The sequence below is a fragment of the Amia ocellicauda genome, chromosome 21, assembly GCF_036373705.1.
Source record: "Amia ocellicauda isolate fAmiCal2 chromosome 21, fAmiCal2.hap1, whole genome shotgun sequence".
NCBI lineage: Eukaryota > Metazoa > Chordata > Actinopteri > Amiiformes > Amiidae > Amia > Amia ocellicauda.
The window spans coordinates 7,879,789-7,897,716 of NC_089870.1; the positions used below are offsets into that span (position 1 = coordinate 7,879,789).

Consider the following 17,928-nt stretch of genomic DNA (forward strand, 5'->3'; position numbering starts at 1 on the left):
TCTCAAACAGTACGGTGTAGTTTTTCATAATGTCGTCTTTACATTGAGGTTCAAAGAGACTCTGCAACTCCTGGACTTGTTACATGTACTCAATGCAAAGTGTTTTCTCTGAAAAACAGGTGCTGCTCATAACATTCTCCCCAAGAAAACATGCTTTTTAACTTCCATATCTCAGTGTTAGTTGTCAGAAAACATATCGTAAGCTTTTGGGGCATAAATTAAAGTATGTCCATTTTAGTTATAAAATGGTGCATTCATGATATTCTACCTACCCTTCTGTTTGTCTGGCAGAGGTATTGATTGATTGAAAGCCAGAGAATATATAAATATAATTCAACTTAAAACGTTAAAATTCAAATATTGGCACACATTAGGCCTGTTTCGTAGTGTTGGCATTCTCTCAGCGCCAAATAGTGATCTTCAGTGACTGTTGACTGCTTTCGGAATAGCTTTCTGTTATCAGTTCATGTTTCCTTTCTTTTTTATGTTAAATGAAAGTATCCAGATACCTCTTTTGATAAAAACAGTTTTATTGTTTTAGAGGAGGTCTGATATGAACAGTTCTTAAAATACACACAAATTAACATGTCAGCTGATTCCTTAGGTGCGGGATGACAACAAAAGGCAGCATCCCTGTCTGGTGGATTTCTCCAAACTGCCTGAAACTGAAAAGAATTATAACCTTCAGATGTCAACAGAAACTTTAAAGTGAGTTAAAGACATGCATTTCCCTTGATCTTTAATGCACAATGTCAGTGAGCTTCATTTGTACTATGAAATTATTGTATTCTTTATAGTTACTCATTTCTGTGACACTAGTTACTTCATGTTGATTTTTTTTAGAACATGTGAAATGTTATTTCTGCTTTTACTGATGTCTCAGAATGAAAATTTACCTCATAGCTATTTCCAATTCCCTGTCTTTTCACCAAAGACATTTATCATAAATCTAGTAATGGAATCTGAATACAGACTCATACACTTCAGGTTGAGCTAAAAGTGGTGTAGGGGAATAATCTGAGCATTAGTGTCCTGTCAGGAGCTGACAGGTTGTATTGATTCATTGATGGAGACTCTAGGCAGAGGAATGCAAATGAAAAGTAAAATCTTGAGGGGGGAAAAAAGCAGTTTTGATTACATTGAAAGCTTAAAAGTGTATAATTAATTTCTGCTATTAAACCAAACCACAGTGACATTCAAGTGCTCAGTATAGGTCTTACTTCACGCTGTCTCTTCATTGTGTTAACATAGCATGCAAGTTATCTTCCCAAGGAAATATTTGCCTATCACATTAGCTGGCTAAGGTCAATACTTGGTCTTGTTCCCCACCTCAATGGAAAGATTTCTTCCGGGCTGCTAATCAAGTTTAGTTGCTATACCAAGAAAAGTGGTTTGCAAATAAAGCTCAACATTATACCTTAAGTCAGTGGGATCAGTGAATCTGCAGAGGTTTCTGAATGGCTGAAGCTCTACCTAAACTGCTGACATATTTTATCTCATGTCATCACAAACATTTAAATTTTGATTAAGAACTTACTTCAGGTTTTAATTCTAAAAATAAACTTACCTCTTCATGATAATTTTGAAGTTGATACCTCATGATGTAGAATGGATCACTAATCCTGGAAAAGAAAATCCTGTACGGCACCCTTGGTTCTTGAAAGAAATTATCACCAATTGACTCTCGAATGCAAACATTTATTAAACATCTTCATTACAGTCTTCCGCAGTTCATTCCATTATAAAATATGAATATTGTTTTGTTTTGTTTCTCTTGTTTTTAACACTCACAGAACCCTACTGGCTTTAGGATGCCATGTTGTCCAAGTAAATGTTAACGCTGAAGAAGATCTGAAAAAAATGAAACTACCGAAGAAGTAAGTGTGTTTAAAAATAAATCAATAAATAAAAGCCAATTACTGGATGTGACATTGATAAATCTTGCTTTTATTTACACATATTTGGCAACTTCAATTTGATTATTTATTTATGTCACAGACATCATAATTAACAAAGAAAGATTGCGATCAGCTTCAGAGACTACATTCTTTCCACAGCACACTTTGATATGAATTGCATATTAAAATGTTATATTCTTACATACATTTAATCTATATCTATCTATCTAAAAGTAATTTGTTGTCTGTTTTAAAGCTATATGATGTCAAATGGTTATAAACCTGCGCCACTGGACCTTTCTGAAGTGAAATTGATCCCTGCTCAGGAAGTTCTAGTTGATAAACTTGCTGAAAATGCTCATAACGTGTGGGCAAAGGATAGGATTAAACAAGGATGGACCTATGGCATTCAACAGGTAAAACACAAACGCCATCTTTAAAATAAAAAGAAAAGAAAACACTTTGTCTATATAATTTTCAAAATGAAAATGAGTAATTTTTGAAGATGTATTGTTATCCCCTCAACTCACTTTATGTTCACATTGTAAATTCCTTATATTGCCTTATCTTGCCAAGATACAGTGAAGGAAAAAATATTTGATCCCCTGCCCCCTGTACGTTTGCCCACTGACAAAGAAATTATCAGTCTATAATTTTAATGGTAGGTGTATTTTAACAGCGAAAGACAGAATAACAACAAAAAAATCCAGAAAAACGCATTTCAAAAAATTTATAAATTGAGGGAAATAAGTATTTGACCCCTTCGACTTGGCACTTGGTGGCAAAACCCTTGTTGGCAATCACAGAGGTCAGACGTTTCTTGTAGTTGGCCACAAGGTTTGCACACATCTCAGGAGGGATTTTGTCCCACTCCTCTTTGCAGATCCTCTCCAAGTCATTAAGGTTTCGAGGCTGACGTTTGGCAACTCGAACCTTCAGCACCCTCCACAGATTTTCTATGGGATTAAGGTCTGGAGACTGGCTAGGCCACTCCAGGACCTTAATGTGCTTCTTCTTGAGCCACTCCTTTGTTGCCTTGGCTGTGTGTTTTGGGTCATTGTCATGCTGGAATACCCATCCACGACCCATTTTCAATGCCCTGGCTGAGGGAAGGAGGTTCTCACCCAAGATTTGACGGTATATGGCCCCGTCCATCGTCCCTTTGATGCGGTGCAGTTGTCCTGTCCCCTTAGGAGAAAAACACCCCCAAAGCATAATGTTTCCACCTCCATATTTGACGGTGGGGATAGTGTTCTTGGGGTCATTCCTCCTCCTCCAAACACGGCGAGGTGAGTTGATGCCAAAGAGCTCGATTTTGGTCTCATCTGACCACAACACTTTCACCCAGTTCTCCTCTGAATCATTCAGATGTTGGCAAACTTCAGACGGGCCTGTACATGTGCTTTCTTGAGCAGGGGGACCTTGCGGGCGCTGCAGGATTTCAGTCCTTCACGGCGTAGTGTGTTACCAATTGTTTTCTTGGTGACTATGGTCCCAGCTGCCTTGAGATCATTAACAAGATCCTCCCGTGTAGTTCTGGGCTGATTCCTCACCGTTCTCATGATCATTGAAACTCCACGAGGTGAGATCTTGCATGGAGCCCCAGACCGAGGGAGACTGACAGTTATTTTGTGTTTCTTCCATTTGCGAATAATCGCACCAACTGTTGTCACCTTCCCACCAAGCTGCTTGGCGATGGTCTTGTAGCCCATTCCAGCCTTGTGTAGGTCTACAATCTTGTCCCTGACATCCTTGGACAGCTCTTTGGTCTTGGCCATGGTGGGAGTTTGGAATCTGATTGATTGATTGCTTCTGTGGACAGGTGTCTTTTATACAGGTAACGAGCTGAGATTAGGAGCACTCCCTTTAAGAGAGTGCTCCTAATCTCAGCTCGTTACCTGTATAAAAGACACCTGGGAGCCAGAAATCTTGCTGATTGATAGGGGATCAAATACTTATTTCACCCATTAACATGCAAATCAATTTATAACTTTTTTTGAAATGCGTTTTTCTGGATTTTTTTGTTGTTATTCTGTCTCGCACTGTTAAAATACACCTACCATTAAAATTATAGACTGATCATTTCTTTGTCAGTGGGCAAATGTACAAAATCAGCAGGGGATCAAATATATTTTCCCTCACTGTACATTCTATTGAGCAACATTAAGGTATGCACAAGTATACATTATTTTCTCGCGCATTGCATTTTTTATAGCTGTGGTCAATTATATTTTGTAGTTATTTCCTTTTGAGAAAGTAGTTTTGTGAAATAGACAATTTCTGCAATGAGAAAACTAAGAAAAAGTCATCAGCCAATATGTGGCAGGAAATTGCAACACTTTCTCTAAATGAATCAGGTAAATATGAGCAATATGTACATGACGGTATGCTTTATTGTATTTTTTCAAAAAGGATTTGAAAAGCAAAAGGAATCCTCGTCTGGTGCCATATGCTTTATTAGATGAGCGCACAAAGAAATCAAACCGAGACAGCCTCCGTGAGGCTATCCGAACTCTGATTGGATACGGATATAACATTGAACCTCCAGACCAAGAGGGTGGTGAGTAGAAAGCTGTTCAAACACAAAGCGCATCGCACTCCTAAGAGAGCTGTTTCCTGCAAAGTTAATATTTACTCTGTTTCCGAGAAGTCTTTCAGACTGAGATGCTAGTGACACCTTAATTAACCCTCTTCCCAGCATCCCACACCTCCCTTCCCATCTTCACCTATGGTCCTCTCGCTGTAAAGGTTATTATTGTGTGCACAAGCGGAATAAGTGTGAATCTTTTCTCTGAAGCTGGCCAGGCTGTAGAGAGGCTGAGTATTGATAAGATCCGGTTCTTCCGTGTGGAGAAGACCTATGCAGTGACAACGGGGAAGTGGTACTTTGAGTTTGAGGCGGTCACCGGTGGAGACATGCGCGTTGGCTGGGCCAGGCCGGGCTGCAGGCCTGACGTGGAGCTGGGCATGGATGACCAGGCCTTTGTGTTTGATGGTTTCAGAGTGAGTTCATACACTTCAGTCATTCAATATCCAACCCCTCCAAGAAAACCATTGGCATGTGACTTAAAACCATGTGAATAATTGTATATTCTATTATTGGGCTCCTGCATTGATGTAAGTGTAAGTTAGTTTTCTAGCTTTATTTTTGGCATAGTTGGGAAAGCCCATGCTGTATGCTTTTTTAACTGTAACTGGATCATACAGTCATTGTCCTGTCAGCTTTAATCTTCAGAAGAGATTGAGCTGAGCCTTGTGTTTCGCTGCTGTTTTTCAGGGTCACCGTTTGCACCAGGGGAGCCGGTTCTTTGGCCGCAGCTGGCACGCAGGAGACGTGGTGGGCTGCATGATCAACATGGAGGACAAGTCCATGATCTTCACTTTAAACGGAGAGATCCTCATTACCAACAAAGGATCCGAGCTCTGTTTTGCTGACTTCGAAGTTGAAGATGGTGAGTACATACTATGCCAGCTGGAGTATTTTGGGAATATGATTGGATATTGTATAATGTGTGTAATCTGAGGATCATATGTAACTGTGCTATACAGTGGTTTCCCTTTTTAAATGAGTTACTACCTTGCTACATAATGTTTCTTATCCAATTTTTATTTTTATTTTTTTAAGGTTTCATTCCAGTGTGTAGCCTGGGTCTCTCACAGATTGGCCGCATGAATCTTGGAAAGGATGCTAGCACCTTTAAATACTACACAATGTGTGGTCTTCAGGAAGGCTTTGAGCCATTTGCTGTCAATATGAACCGCGAAGTGGCTATGTGGTTCAGCAAACGCTTACCTACTTTTGTCAATGTGCCAAAAAACCACAACCACATTGAGGTACGTTCTGCTTTTATTTTTATATAAATGAATGAAGGTATGAAGTTATCTTCTGCAGTTTACTGTAGTCATCGTGGACAGACTAGATAATGGACAGAATGCATATGGAATAGAACACTCACTATTAGTCAAACCTTGTTACTTGTATTGTTACTATAATTATGGGAAGAAAATCTACTTCTTTGTTTCCTGCCAGGCTTGGTTCGGGTAGACTGTGCAAATCTCATCAAGGAAATGTCTGACCAAAGAGATCCGTTATCAATGATACGTCCTGTTCTTTGTTTAATACTTGCAGGTCACAAGAATTGATGGAACGGTTGACAATCCACCATGCCTCAAGGTGACCCACAAGACCTTCGGTACACAGAACAGCAATGCTGACATGGTGTACTGCCGTCTGAGCATGCCTGTGGAGTTCCACTCCACCTTCAAAAATGGAGCCACCACCGAGGCAGATGGCACGCATGACGACGAGTCCCATAAACCAAAGCAAAGGTGACACCAACTGAGAAAGAATGCCTGAGCTGACTTAATGCTAAACGAAAGCTTCAGGACAGAATATGAAGCAGTAGATTTATTTATATAGTCAACTCTGAATTTACCTTCAGTATTGACTGGAATTAATGTTTTAAGTTGCAGAAGACTATAAAACAAACAAAACTATGTTCACCAGAGTTTTGCTTCTCGTACTCAGATGTATTGACTCGATGGAGAATCGATCTACAGTCTGCATCTATAAGGATATTGCTTTACATTTTTTGTATTTTGTTCCTCTTTTTAGGTTTCCTTTGAAATCCCAGAAACAAATTGATGAAAGTTCTTCAAGAAGAGCAGAATATGGCAACATAACAACGGTATTACCACTTCTATAACTAACATTTATTTTAATATAAATAATAATCAGGACAATAATGAACTAACTTATTTAATAAAAATAACACAATTAAGGAGGTAAAAACTACAATATGGTCTAAACAGAGTAATCTTAGTCTTATTTTCAATTAAAGTAATTGGTCTCTTGGCTCTGCAGTATTACCACTCTGTGCGGGTGTTTGGAGGTCAGGACCCGTCCTGTGTGTGGGTGGGCTGGGTCACCCCGGACTACCACTACTACAGCAACAACTTCGACCTCAGCAAGAACCGCACTGTCACCGTCACCCTCGGCGACGAGAGGGGCCGGGTCCACGAGAGGTGAGAGAACCGTTAGGAGCATCGAAAGAGTCCAGTTCTATTATAATAATGACTATATTATTAAATAATAATAATGAATGGTGTATAGATTCTCAATAAGTGTACATTATTAGCTTTCCTTCAGTTCATTCAGAAAGAATGGGTTAAAACAAATAACTAAACTGAATTTGATAATCAGGCCCACATTCTGAGATCCATAACTGAAGCATGAGAAATCCCTCATACTTCTCTTTCCTCCCCCAGTGTGAAGCGCTGTAACTGCTACATGGTGTGGGGGGGTGATGTCATCAGTACCTCCCATTCCTCTGGCTGCACTAGCGTGGATCTGGAAATTGGCTGCTTCATTGACTTGGCCACTGGACACGTTTCCTTCATGGCCAATGGAAAAGAACTGGGCACCTCCTACCAGGTATCTAAGACCGGTCATGGTGTTTAAAAATAGGCCAAAGACTGTTTTGGGCAAGGCTGCATTTTAACAGCTGCAAATTGAGTCTATGCAAAATTATCTATGAAAGAGTGGCGAGACCACATGTTTGAGATGATCTATGAAACTGAAACATGCTTGTTTGCTACAGGGATAGAAGTATATTTGCTTTTTTATATTATTTACACTGGATTGCTTTGAAGTGTCTTAAGGAAATCAGTAATAGAACACAATAAACGGACTATGCATTCCTGGTGATGTGCTGTCACATACCAATCTGTGCGTCTCTGGAGATATTTTTTGGCTTACATTTCTTTTTAAAATACGTTGGATTAAATCAAGTCTTAGGTGGGTGTTGCTGAGTGTTTGGTGGCAGCAATATGTGACTAATTCTTTCATTTGGCAAATCTAGCAATGTTGAACCAATAGCGCTGAGAGAAACGGGTGATTTAATTAAGCAGATGTGAAGTATGCAAAACACTTGAACATTTGTGGATGCTCGCTCAATCACTGATTATGCATTTCATTCATTCTGTTCATTTAAAGGTTGTTTTTGCCTGTGTCTTCTCTAGGTTGAGCCAAATACTAAGCTGTTTCCTGCTGTGTTTGTGCGGCCTACCAGCCCCAACCTGTTCCAGTTTGAGCTTTCGAAACTGAAGGTTTGTTCTTGTACTTCAAAGTGTGTTTCAGGAGTGAATTGTTTGATACTGTATTTCACAACACATACATAACTTCTAACAAAGAAAAACATTAATAACATAACTCAGAAAACGATATAAAGTGGCATTCAATACCCATTTATGGCTTTCCTTTCTTTGATGTGGTTTGAGATGTGCTGGTGACCTGTGCCGTCTGGTCTTGTGGTTACAGAACGTCATGCCACTGTCGTCAGCCATCTTCAAAAGCGAGCACAGGAACCCCATCCCTCAGTGCCCCCCCCGCCTGGACGTGCAGACCATCACCTCTGTGCTGTGGAGCCGGATGCCCAATGCCTTCCTGAAGGTGGAGACTGCGCGGGTCAGCGAGCGGCACGGTTGGGTGGTGCAGTGCCTCGAACCCCTGCAGATGATGGCGGTGCACATCCCAGAAGAAAACAGGTCAGCGCTCTCACACGAATACGCTCTGTGCTTTGTGTAGTGGCTACTGAAATGACTGGGTTGTGTAGAGAAGGTTGCCAATGCCAATGTTGTCTGTGGATGAGACCTAATGTGAAGGTGCAGATTTAACTGTCTACGCATCATTGATTGGTAATCTATTAAGAGTTGTTTAGACCGCTTAACAGTTCATTAAACAAGCTGAGGACAGATTAAATATAATTTTGTTTGATCGATGTCTTGACAAATAAACATCTGCCATGTCATATGAAACCAAGGACGTGCAAAAAGGAAAAGTTCAAATAAGTAATCTAACTCTTAGACTCACTGTGAATAACTACGGTTATGGCTAATCAAATAGTACATGGCTAATATTTAGAATGTTTGGCCCACATCTTATTTACAGGTTGAAGAAAATGGCCACCCTAACCTGTACCCCTTGCTTGGTCTTTACATCCAGGTGTGTGGACATTCTAGAACTTTCTGAGCAAGAAGATTTAAGAAAGTTCCACTACCACACTCTCAGGCTCTACTGTGCCCTCTGTGCGCTGGGCAACAACCGGGTTGCCCATGCACTGTGCAGCCACGTGGATCAATCCCAGATCCTCTATACCATCGACAACCAGTACCTGTCAGGAATGCTGCGGGAGGGCTTCTACAACTTGCTCATCAGCATCCACCTAGAGACCGCCAAGGAGGCCCGGCTGATGATGAACAACGAATTCATCATTCCGGTCACAGACGAGACCAGGAGCATCCGTCTCTTCCCCGATGAGTCCAAACAGCACTCCCTGCCTGGTGTGGGCCTCAGCACCTCTCTCAAGCCCCGCCTGCACTTCTCTCCACCCTGCTTCATCATCACCAAAGGAGAGCAGCAGCTGCACAGCCCCCAGATCCCTCTGGAAACCCTGAAGGAGAAAGCCATCAGCATGCTGACAGAGGCGGTACAAGGAGGCGGGCATCACATTCGAGACCCCGTGGGCGGTAGCGTGGAGTTCCAGTTCGTACCCATCCTGAAGCTGATTGGCACCCTGCTGATCATGGGTGTCCTGACCGACGAGGATGTCCGACACATCCTGCTGCTCATCGACCCCAATGTCTTCGGGGAGCAGAAGGAGGAAGAGCCCGAGGAAACCAAAGAGAAGGAGGAGGTGACCAGTAATGAGGAGAAGGCTGTGGAGGCCGGGGAAGAGGAAGCCAAAGACGCCAAACAGCCCATGAAGGGCCTACTAGAGAAGAGGTTACCCGAGTCAGTCAAACTCCAGGTGAATTAAATGGCATATTTGTAAAAATTATACTGAATTGCAGTGCAATAATATTTACTTATATTCTTAGGCTATTTAACAAAACTTTGACCCACGTGTGAATTGCAAATAAAAAATACAGTCCTTGATTTGTATCATGAAGAGTTATTTACTAATCACTTGTGTGTTCTAGATGTGTGAGCTCCTGCATTACTTCTGCGACTGTGAGCTGAGACACAGGGTGGAGGCCATCGTGTCTTTCTCAGACATCTTTGTTTCCAAGCTACAGTTTAATCAGAGATTCAGATACAATGAGCTGATGCTGGCCCTCAACATGTCTGCTGCTGTGACGGCCAAAAAGACCAGGGAGTTTCGCTCACCTCCACAAGAACAGGTAATGCTCCTCTCCGTAGCTCTTAGTTCTGCTCTAGGACCTAGTTTCTGTGCTGCACAAGCCTCATTGTGTGTTTGATCCTTTTAGGTATGAAGTATAAGATTCAACAGGAATCAGAAATTAGGAAAAGATGTCCACTGATCAAGTCTCTATATCCTGGCATAGAATTTGCTGTTAGAACATTCTAGAACTGCAGCATGAGCACTTTATATACTATTATTATCTGTAATATGTTTAAAGCACTTAGCAGTTCCTTTACATCTTGAAATTCTGCGTGCTTCCTCAGGTCCTAGATTATTATAGGTGTTTATTATATTTGACCTTGTTCAATATTTATCTGATTTTGGCTACTCCCTGAAGTCTTCACTATCCCACTTCCATTGTATTCTGCACCAGCTGTGTCTCTGGATTTGTAGTATTTGGATGAATACACATTTTCCTTATTGTTCTTGTTATTCTCGCTGAACTTCACTGTTACTGATGGTTTCTTGGCTTAATGGTGGCAACTTTCTCATTTCTTTTTTTTGTGATATACTTTTATAGTTAGTCCAGGAAACATAATATTAATATTTTAGCTTTATACTCACGTGGTGTTTTTTGTCTTACTGCAGTCTCTCTCTCTCTCTCTCATATAGATTAACATGCTCTTGCAGTTCAGTGCAGGAGATGACTGCCCTTGTCCAGATGAGATTCGACATGAACTCTATGACTTCCATGACGATCTTCTCCTACACTGTGGTACGACCTGACACTGCATTTGTTTTAATGTTTACTTTAAGCGGTACTGTAAAAGCGAGTGGAAGCAGGAAATGCATACTTGTATCTCAAATTTCAAAGCTCTTTTTCCTTATTTATTTGTGTTTAATAAATATAGCTATAGGTTAATGAGAGTTTAGCCACTAAAAGTACAAAGACCATGGTTGTACTGATATGGGCTACTGAGTTTTTGATCATAATAAAGATCGTTTGTACCTTGTTTGTTAGCCTTTACCCGATTATACTGCAATTTAAATAAATGTATTTATTTCATGAGTATATCCCACCTGCAGACACATTCATTTTAATTGTATGTATTGTTTGTGAAAAACAGCATGAGTGCATTATACATTATTTTTCATCCTAAACTGTCAGTAATTATATAGTTAAAATGCCAAAAGTCCTAAAATGGGGATATAAGTGGGTATCTTACTTCAAATCTGTTTCACATCATCTCTCCACTATCATCATTTCCAGAGATTAAAACCTAAAAAAGAAACACATTTCTTAAATGAATAACAACATTCATGAAAGCAATTCATGTTAGCACTGTTTAGGGCTAAAAGAAAATGCTCCCGATCTCCCAGACTTACAAGAGTTGAATTTAAGGAGGGGGAAAGGTTAGCCTTTCTGCCAAGCTAACTAGTGGCTTCAGCTTCTGGCTTTGCTGATTGTGCTGGATTCCAGCAGATTTATGATTTAATAATTGCAAAGGCATAGGCCAGGGGAATCTACAGTACTGTTAATGTTTTAAGACCAAATTATTAATAAGCTCATAATTTATTAAATAGCTAATTTATTGCATCTGTTTATTGAGAACAAAGGTATTTTTATTGAAGCAAATACACACACACACTATACATTTGAATGGGTTTTGTCACTATTTGCATATTTAGTCTAATGAAAACTTTGTTTTTATTATGTCTGATATCTCAGCTTACATGTTTTGTCTCCAAATGAGTACTGCTTTTCCCAGTGTTAAATTGTTCCATTTTAATCTTATCAACAGAATTCAATGCTCTCAAAGAAAATAAAAAATCAATACACATATTTTATTCTGTGTATTGCCCTTCAACACTGCTAGCAAACCTTATTATGAAACAACATTGCTCTTTCTTTCTATTATGTAACTGTTACAAAAGCAAAATGGACATGTTAAATTACACTGAAACTTGTACAAGTGTGCATTCGCTAATGTACTCTTGTGGCACAACCTAATGATTATTACATGTGTACACCATAGCTGTGACTTTTAGTGGAAGCTGTGAAAGCTGAAATGGATCATAGAATTTGGTTAAGAACATAAAAAATATCAAACAAAACTGTGTGTCTAGTTGCTTGTAGCATTGTGTATCTCATTTGTTAAAGATAATCAGCACCCACAAAATGATATTACTAGTGATATATATATACACTCACCTAAAGGATTATTAGGAACACCTGTTCAATTTCTCATTAATGCAATTATCTAACCAACCAATCACATGGCAGTTGCTTCAATGCATTTAGGGGTGTGGTCCTGGTCAAGACAATCTCCTGAACTCCAAACTGAATGTCTGAATGGGAAAGAAAGGTGATTTAAGCAATTTTGAGCGTGGCATGGTTGTTGGTGCCAGACGGGCCGGTCTGAGTATTTCACAATCTGCTCAGTTACTGGGATTTTCACGTACAACCATTTCTAGGGTTTACAAAGAATGGTGTGAAAAGGGAAAAACATCCAGTATGCGGCAGTCCTGTGGGTGACTGCCTAGAGGTCATAGGAGAATGGGCCAACTGATTCAAGCTGATAGAAGAGCAACTTTGACTGAAATAACCACTCGTTACAACCGAGGTATGCAGCAAAGCATTTGTGAAGCCACAACACGTACAACCTTGAGGCGGATGGGCTACAACAGCAGAAGACCCCACCGGGTACCACTCATCTCCACTACAAATAGAAAAAAGAGGCTACAATTTGCACAAGCTCACCAAAATTGGACAGTTGAAGACTGGAAAAATGTTGCCTGGTCTGATGAGTCTCGATTTCTGTTGAGACATTCAGATGGTAGAGTCAGAATTTGGCGTAAACAGAATGAGAACATGGATCCATCATGACTTGTTACCACTGTGCAGGCTGGTGGTGGTGGTGTAATGGTGTGGGGGATGTTTTCTTGGCACACTTTAGGCCCCTTAGTGCCAATTGGGCATCGTTTAAATGCCACGGCCTACCTGAGCATTGTTTCTGACCATGTCCATCCCTTTATGACCACCATGTACCCATCCTCTGATGGCTACTTCCAGCAGGATAATGCACCATGTCACAAAGGTCGAATCATTTCAAATTGGTTTCTTGAACATGACAATGAGTTCACTGTACTAAACTGGCCCCCACAGTCACCAGATCTCAACCCAATAGAGCATCTTTGGGATGTGGTGGAACGGGAGCTTCGTGCCCTGGATGTGCATCCCACAAATCTCCATCAACTGCAAGATGCTATCCTATCAATATGGGCCAACATTTCTAAAGAATGCTTTCAGCACCTTGTTGAATCAATGCCACGTAGAATTAAGGCAGTTCTGAAGGCGAAAGGGGGTCAAACACAGTATTAGTATGGTGTTCCTAATAATCCTTTAGGTGAGTGTATATATATATATATATACCTTCACTATTTTGGATAATATATTTGTAATATGCATTTGAAAACCTATATTACAAATATTTTAAAAGAACACACAATGAATACACAATTAACCTAGAGCCATTTCTGAATTCTCGAATGGTGGTGCGGGGGAGGGGGCACTGTGCTAAAATGTCAGGTATTGTTCCTGACAGGAATCCCAAATGAAGAGGGGGAGGAGCAGGAGCAGGACACCTCGATCAAGGGCCGCCTGCTTGCTCTCGTGTACAAAATCAAGGGTACTCCGCAGAGACAGGAGGAGGAACCCACCGAGGAAAAGCAAACCGCTCCCAGTAAGTGTGTTCAGTAACATAACCCTGCAGATACAATCACGTGAAGAATCTCCCGCTCTCTTGCCTTTCCAGTGATGAGTGAATTGCCAGCTGGGATGCACAGGCATGGTCTAGTCTTCCTTCTCATTAAAGATTAGATACTATCACACTAAGAGGTTATATGCCCCCTCCCCCAATGAATGACACGTTTTTCACATATTGATGGATGGTTTCATCCGGAAAAGTGTCCTCAGCATGAGAATTTTAAAAAGGCACTGTTACTAGTTTTGTTGTGCAGGGCTCCTTATGACAGTACAGCTGATTGATGGTAAAATTGAAGCAAGTATGATTGAATATGCCTTCATGCTTCCTGCACAGATTCCCAATATATTTTCTAAGCAGAAGTATTGACAGAGAACCACAGTGTACGTTTCACCTGCTGGTTTTCTACCAGATTTATCTACAGGAGCTCTGAAGGGTAAGGAGTTCAGTGTGTTTACAGGATGAACATTGCAGTAAGGCTGTTGGATTTTCTGTCAAAGCGAGCTCTAGCATTCAGGTTTTAGGATAAATTAAAGGCTATGCAGATTCCTCATCAATACACTCACACTTTCTGCAAATCCTGTGTAAATTGTGTATAAGTAAGAATTGCTTGCATCTCAGCATGAAATCAGACTTTGCAGTATGCAAAGCATTTAATTAATTGGAAATTATTGTTATATATTTAAGAGAACAAATGGATTGGAAAAAAGTCTGATAATAAAATAACAAAACCACTATTACTTAACTTAAAAAGCACATTCATCTGAAAACTGAAATATTAAATTATTTATGGTGCAGCAAAATGTTTCAGCCATCAGAAATCTATTGGAGATTTCTATATTACCTGCACAAGCCAGAACATCCTAACATGTATAACATGCATGTTTATATCTGGAGACGGCAGTTTATATCTTAAAGTATATAAGTATATCTTAAAAAGCTGTATATTTAAAATGGGCTTATACACACATTTTTTGTGAGTGGTTTTATTTCCATTATCAGTAAGTAAATAATTATGAACTAAGCTTGTCTCTTTGCAGTGCACTCCCAGTGAATGGCATAAAAAAATGATTTAGATAGATGCAGAAATAAGAGTGGTGCTGAGCTCCCAATAAAGGCCAGAGCAGTAATAATGAGCTCTCTGCTAATGGGGGAGACTGTGAGAAACAGCAGTAACATCATTGTTATAGCAAACAGCCGTGTCTTCCTAAATGTCAGTAAATCCCAATTACACTGAAAATATATTGTTTGGATGTTTTGTCTGTTTTTAAAAAATATATTGGGTGTGTAAGGAATTGATCTGCAAATCATGCGCCCAGATGTGCGATTAAATGAAACCATGACATTTAGAGATGCAGGGTTAATTAGTGTGAATCTCTCGGTTTTCTAGCCCGTTTCCTCTAGGAGCTTGACTAGAAGTCAATATAAAGACCAATGAAAAACACTCTAAAGAAGATGTATTAATTAATTATTTTAATATGATTCCCTCTGAGGTTTTACAGTGCTACTAGGAGCCACGCTGAATTTACAGAGGCTTTGCTACATTTTAATTTCCACATTCCACGAAGAGGAAACGTATTCTTAAATCGTTCCAATCAACCAGTCAAATGTGTGCTTACACTGGGCTCCTGAAAAAATGATTTGCTTCACCAGCATCTTGAAGGGTTTGATTAATTTGTTTCTTCATTTTGTTCTACGTTAGAGAGTCCTTTTATAAAAAAAGGAACCAAACCAAGTTCTTAATAAACCAAGCAGCTTCTGTTTAAAGACTAAAATGCATGTGTTCTAAGCTTCTCTGATAAGTCTGTTGCCCATAATTTGAATTTTAGCAATTTGGATGGAGTTTATTTTTAATCATATTGTGTTGTTTAAAAAATATTAAATGTATCGCAAATAACACAATTAAGTAGGCAAGCCATCAAAGCACTGTTTTTGCACTAGCATGCAATGAAGCCCAGATATGTATAACAGGAGAGGTTTATGGCTTTGAAGTCAGGATGCCATGACCCTCTGAATACAGATATACAGCCATAGTTTATATGATCAATATGTGTTTCCCCTTGTGTGTTTCCATTACAGGTTGCACAATTAAACAGAGAAAAGGGAGCTAGTTTTTCACCTCATTGGATTACATTGCATCTTCATTGAACAAAGGAACAAACATAATAGCAAATACCCAGCACTAAAATACTCAATACAATCTCAAGAATTCCACCTTCTTGTGTAAATTTAACACCGTAAAGACCTTGTAAGCATGTGCAACAGAAAACAGTCTTCTGGAGCAAAAACTTACCTGTCACAGACTAATTAGTTGTGTCAACAGAGTCAATTGCTGTTTTAGTTTTATCAGTGGTTAACAGCCTGTAGGAAAGATGTGTAATGCCACCTAGTACAATTTAGAGTGGTGGCAGCAAATATTCCCATAGGGCTCATGAGAACTGGACTTTGATTTGTGCTCAGTTAGTTATCCTTCTGTGAATGTTTTATGTCACAAAACTACAATACTGTCTTGCTCAAAGTTCAACTTATTATGGTTTCGAAACAAATGACTGCAAAACTACATAAACACCATTTATTGTAATGCAAAAATAAAAATAAAGCTCTGAAGTGGTCCCGGTCTACTCGAACAGTTTTGCCGAGGCCGAGGCCTTTTGGCTTAACAGACACTTGACATGTATATATCAACAGTATCACTATATTGCAGCCTTTATTGGTTCTGAGTTAATAACGAGACACAAGGGAATGCACAATAGCCTGGTGAAGATCATGGTTTTTAATAGACTTAAAATGCCTTTTGCGTTCTGGTGGCCAAGAACATGAAAAGTTCATCAATCTAAATTTTGAGGTATAACCAGCTGTGCCCTCGGCTGGAAGCAGGCACTTCTAAATTAAAGCCTCCTTTTCGGGTGGTCGGATAGAGCCCTGCATCTTGAGTCCTCCTTGTGCGATGCCTTAGTCAGCAGGGCTGTCTGTGTCCGTCCCACACGTGGTGATCTACAGCATCTTGGGGGTTTCGAATTACAATAACCAACGCATTTTATAAGAAAAAAATAGCCCCTTGTTTATGGCACTTGAGCCGCAGCTACCACCTGTTTCTGTCCCCGGAGTATTTGCAGAGAGCAAGAATGCTGCCCTGTCTAATTGGTGGGGACTCAGTCAGTCAAAGCAACTATAAAGGCATTATTTATGGCCCAGAATATGAACCGTGGACAGTTCTGGTGTATGTTATGTGTCCCCATACGTTCTCATATAGTATCTCACTAATGACATTCAGTAAGGGAATTTCCTATGTGTTTATAAAACTTTTTTGTTTTTTTTGTTTTTGTTTTTAAGAGAAAATAATTACCTGTCACTATTTGTAGTTCTTCTGGAGGTGGAAATGCTTTTGATTGTTATCCATTCATTGCTATAGTAATATCTACCATGTAAGATTTATTTTTCCCTGTATGATTTTATAAAGAAATATCTTGACAGACATTTAGGGAAATAAAGGATATGTTTAATTTTACATAAATAACTTATCGGATTAAATTGTTCCACTGTTACACTATTGTGCAAGTGTGGCTTTTATTTTTTAGTTACTAATAGTGCACCTTTAAAATAATAAAATATCCCATGATTCAGTGAAGCCTGTAGAGCTATAGAGCTATGTTGATCTTTATTATAAGAACAACATTGAAATTCTTCTCAACATGATCACCATGTAGATGCAAGAATATGTAAATATAAAATCTATGCACATTGTGTTTTTAAGCTGGGGAATAAAGTTGTACTTTGCAACATACTTTTTTCATCCCCTCAGCCATCCAGCATATTGGATATAATTGACCAGAACAGTCAGTGGCTATAATCTGTCAAAGCTGATGAATTACACCAGTACTGTAAATGCACTGGTGGGTAAATGTCCAATTATAAACCAGCAAAAAGGTGCCCCAATGGGTTCACTCACAAGAGGCCTGTAAATATGTAATCTTGTATGTACTCCAGTTGGGGGGGAAAAAAAAATCAATGATATTGAAATTCCTCCATTTTAAACTCAATCTAATTCCTCTGTGGTTCAGCAAACATATCTGCTGACTGACACCAGCATATTGATTTAACTTTAATGAACCGCTGAGGTTT

General features: G+C 39.6%; 1 protein-coding gene across 3 annotated transcripts in view; it reads left to right on the forward strand.

Annotated features, from left to right (window-relative positions):
* Positions 1 to 17,928, forward strand: part of LOC136717167 (ryanodine receptor 3) — a 146,951-nt gene that overhangs the window by 72,121 nt on the left and 56,902 nt on the right. For all 3 annotated transcript variants that reach the window (XM_066694653.1, XM_066694654.1, XM_066694655.1), the window contains exons 22-38: positions 605 to 708; positions 1,794 to 1,877; positions 2,155 to 2,314; positions 4,311 to 4,458; positions 4,696 to 4,901; positions 5,176 to 5,350; positions 5,524 to 5,732; positions 6,028 to 6,227; positions 6,514 to 6,586; positions 6,763 to 6,923; positions 7,167 to 7,332; positions 7,920 to 8,006; positions 8,218 to 8,444; positions 8,902 to 9,706; positions 9,879 to 10,079; positions 10,715 to 10,817; positions 13,648 to 13,785. In XM_066694653.1, the coding sequence (XP_066550750.1) occupies positions 605 to 708; positions 1,794 to 1,877; positions 2,155 to 2,314; positions 4,311 to 4,458; positions 4,696 to 4,901; positions 5,176 to 5,350; positions 5,524 to 5,732; positions 6,028 to 6,227; positions 6,514 to 6,586; positions 6,763 to 6,923; positions 7,167 to 7,332; positions 7,920 to 8,006; positions 8,218 to 8,444; positions 8,902 to 9,706; positions 9,879 to 10,079; positions 10,715 to 10,817; positions 13,648 to 13,785 (3,247 nt within the window). The remainder of the gene's footprint in view (positions 1 to 604; positions 709 to 1,793; positions 1,878 to 2,154; positions 2,315 to 4,310; positions 4,459 to 4,695; positions 4,902 to 5,175; positions 5,351 to 5,523; positions 5,733 to 6,027; positions 6,228 to 6,513; positions 6,587 to 6,762; positions 6,924 to 7,166; positions 7,333 to 7,919; positions 8,007 to 8,217; positions 8,445 to 8,901; positions 9,707 to 9,878; positions 10,080 to 10,714; positions 10,818 to 13,647; positions 13,786 to 17,928) is intronic.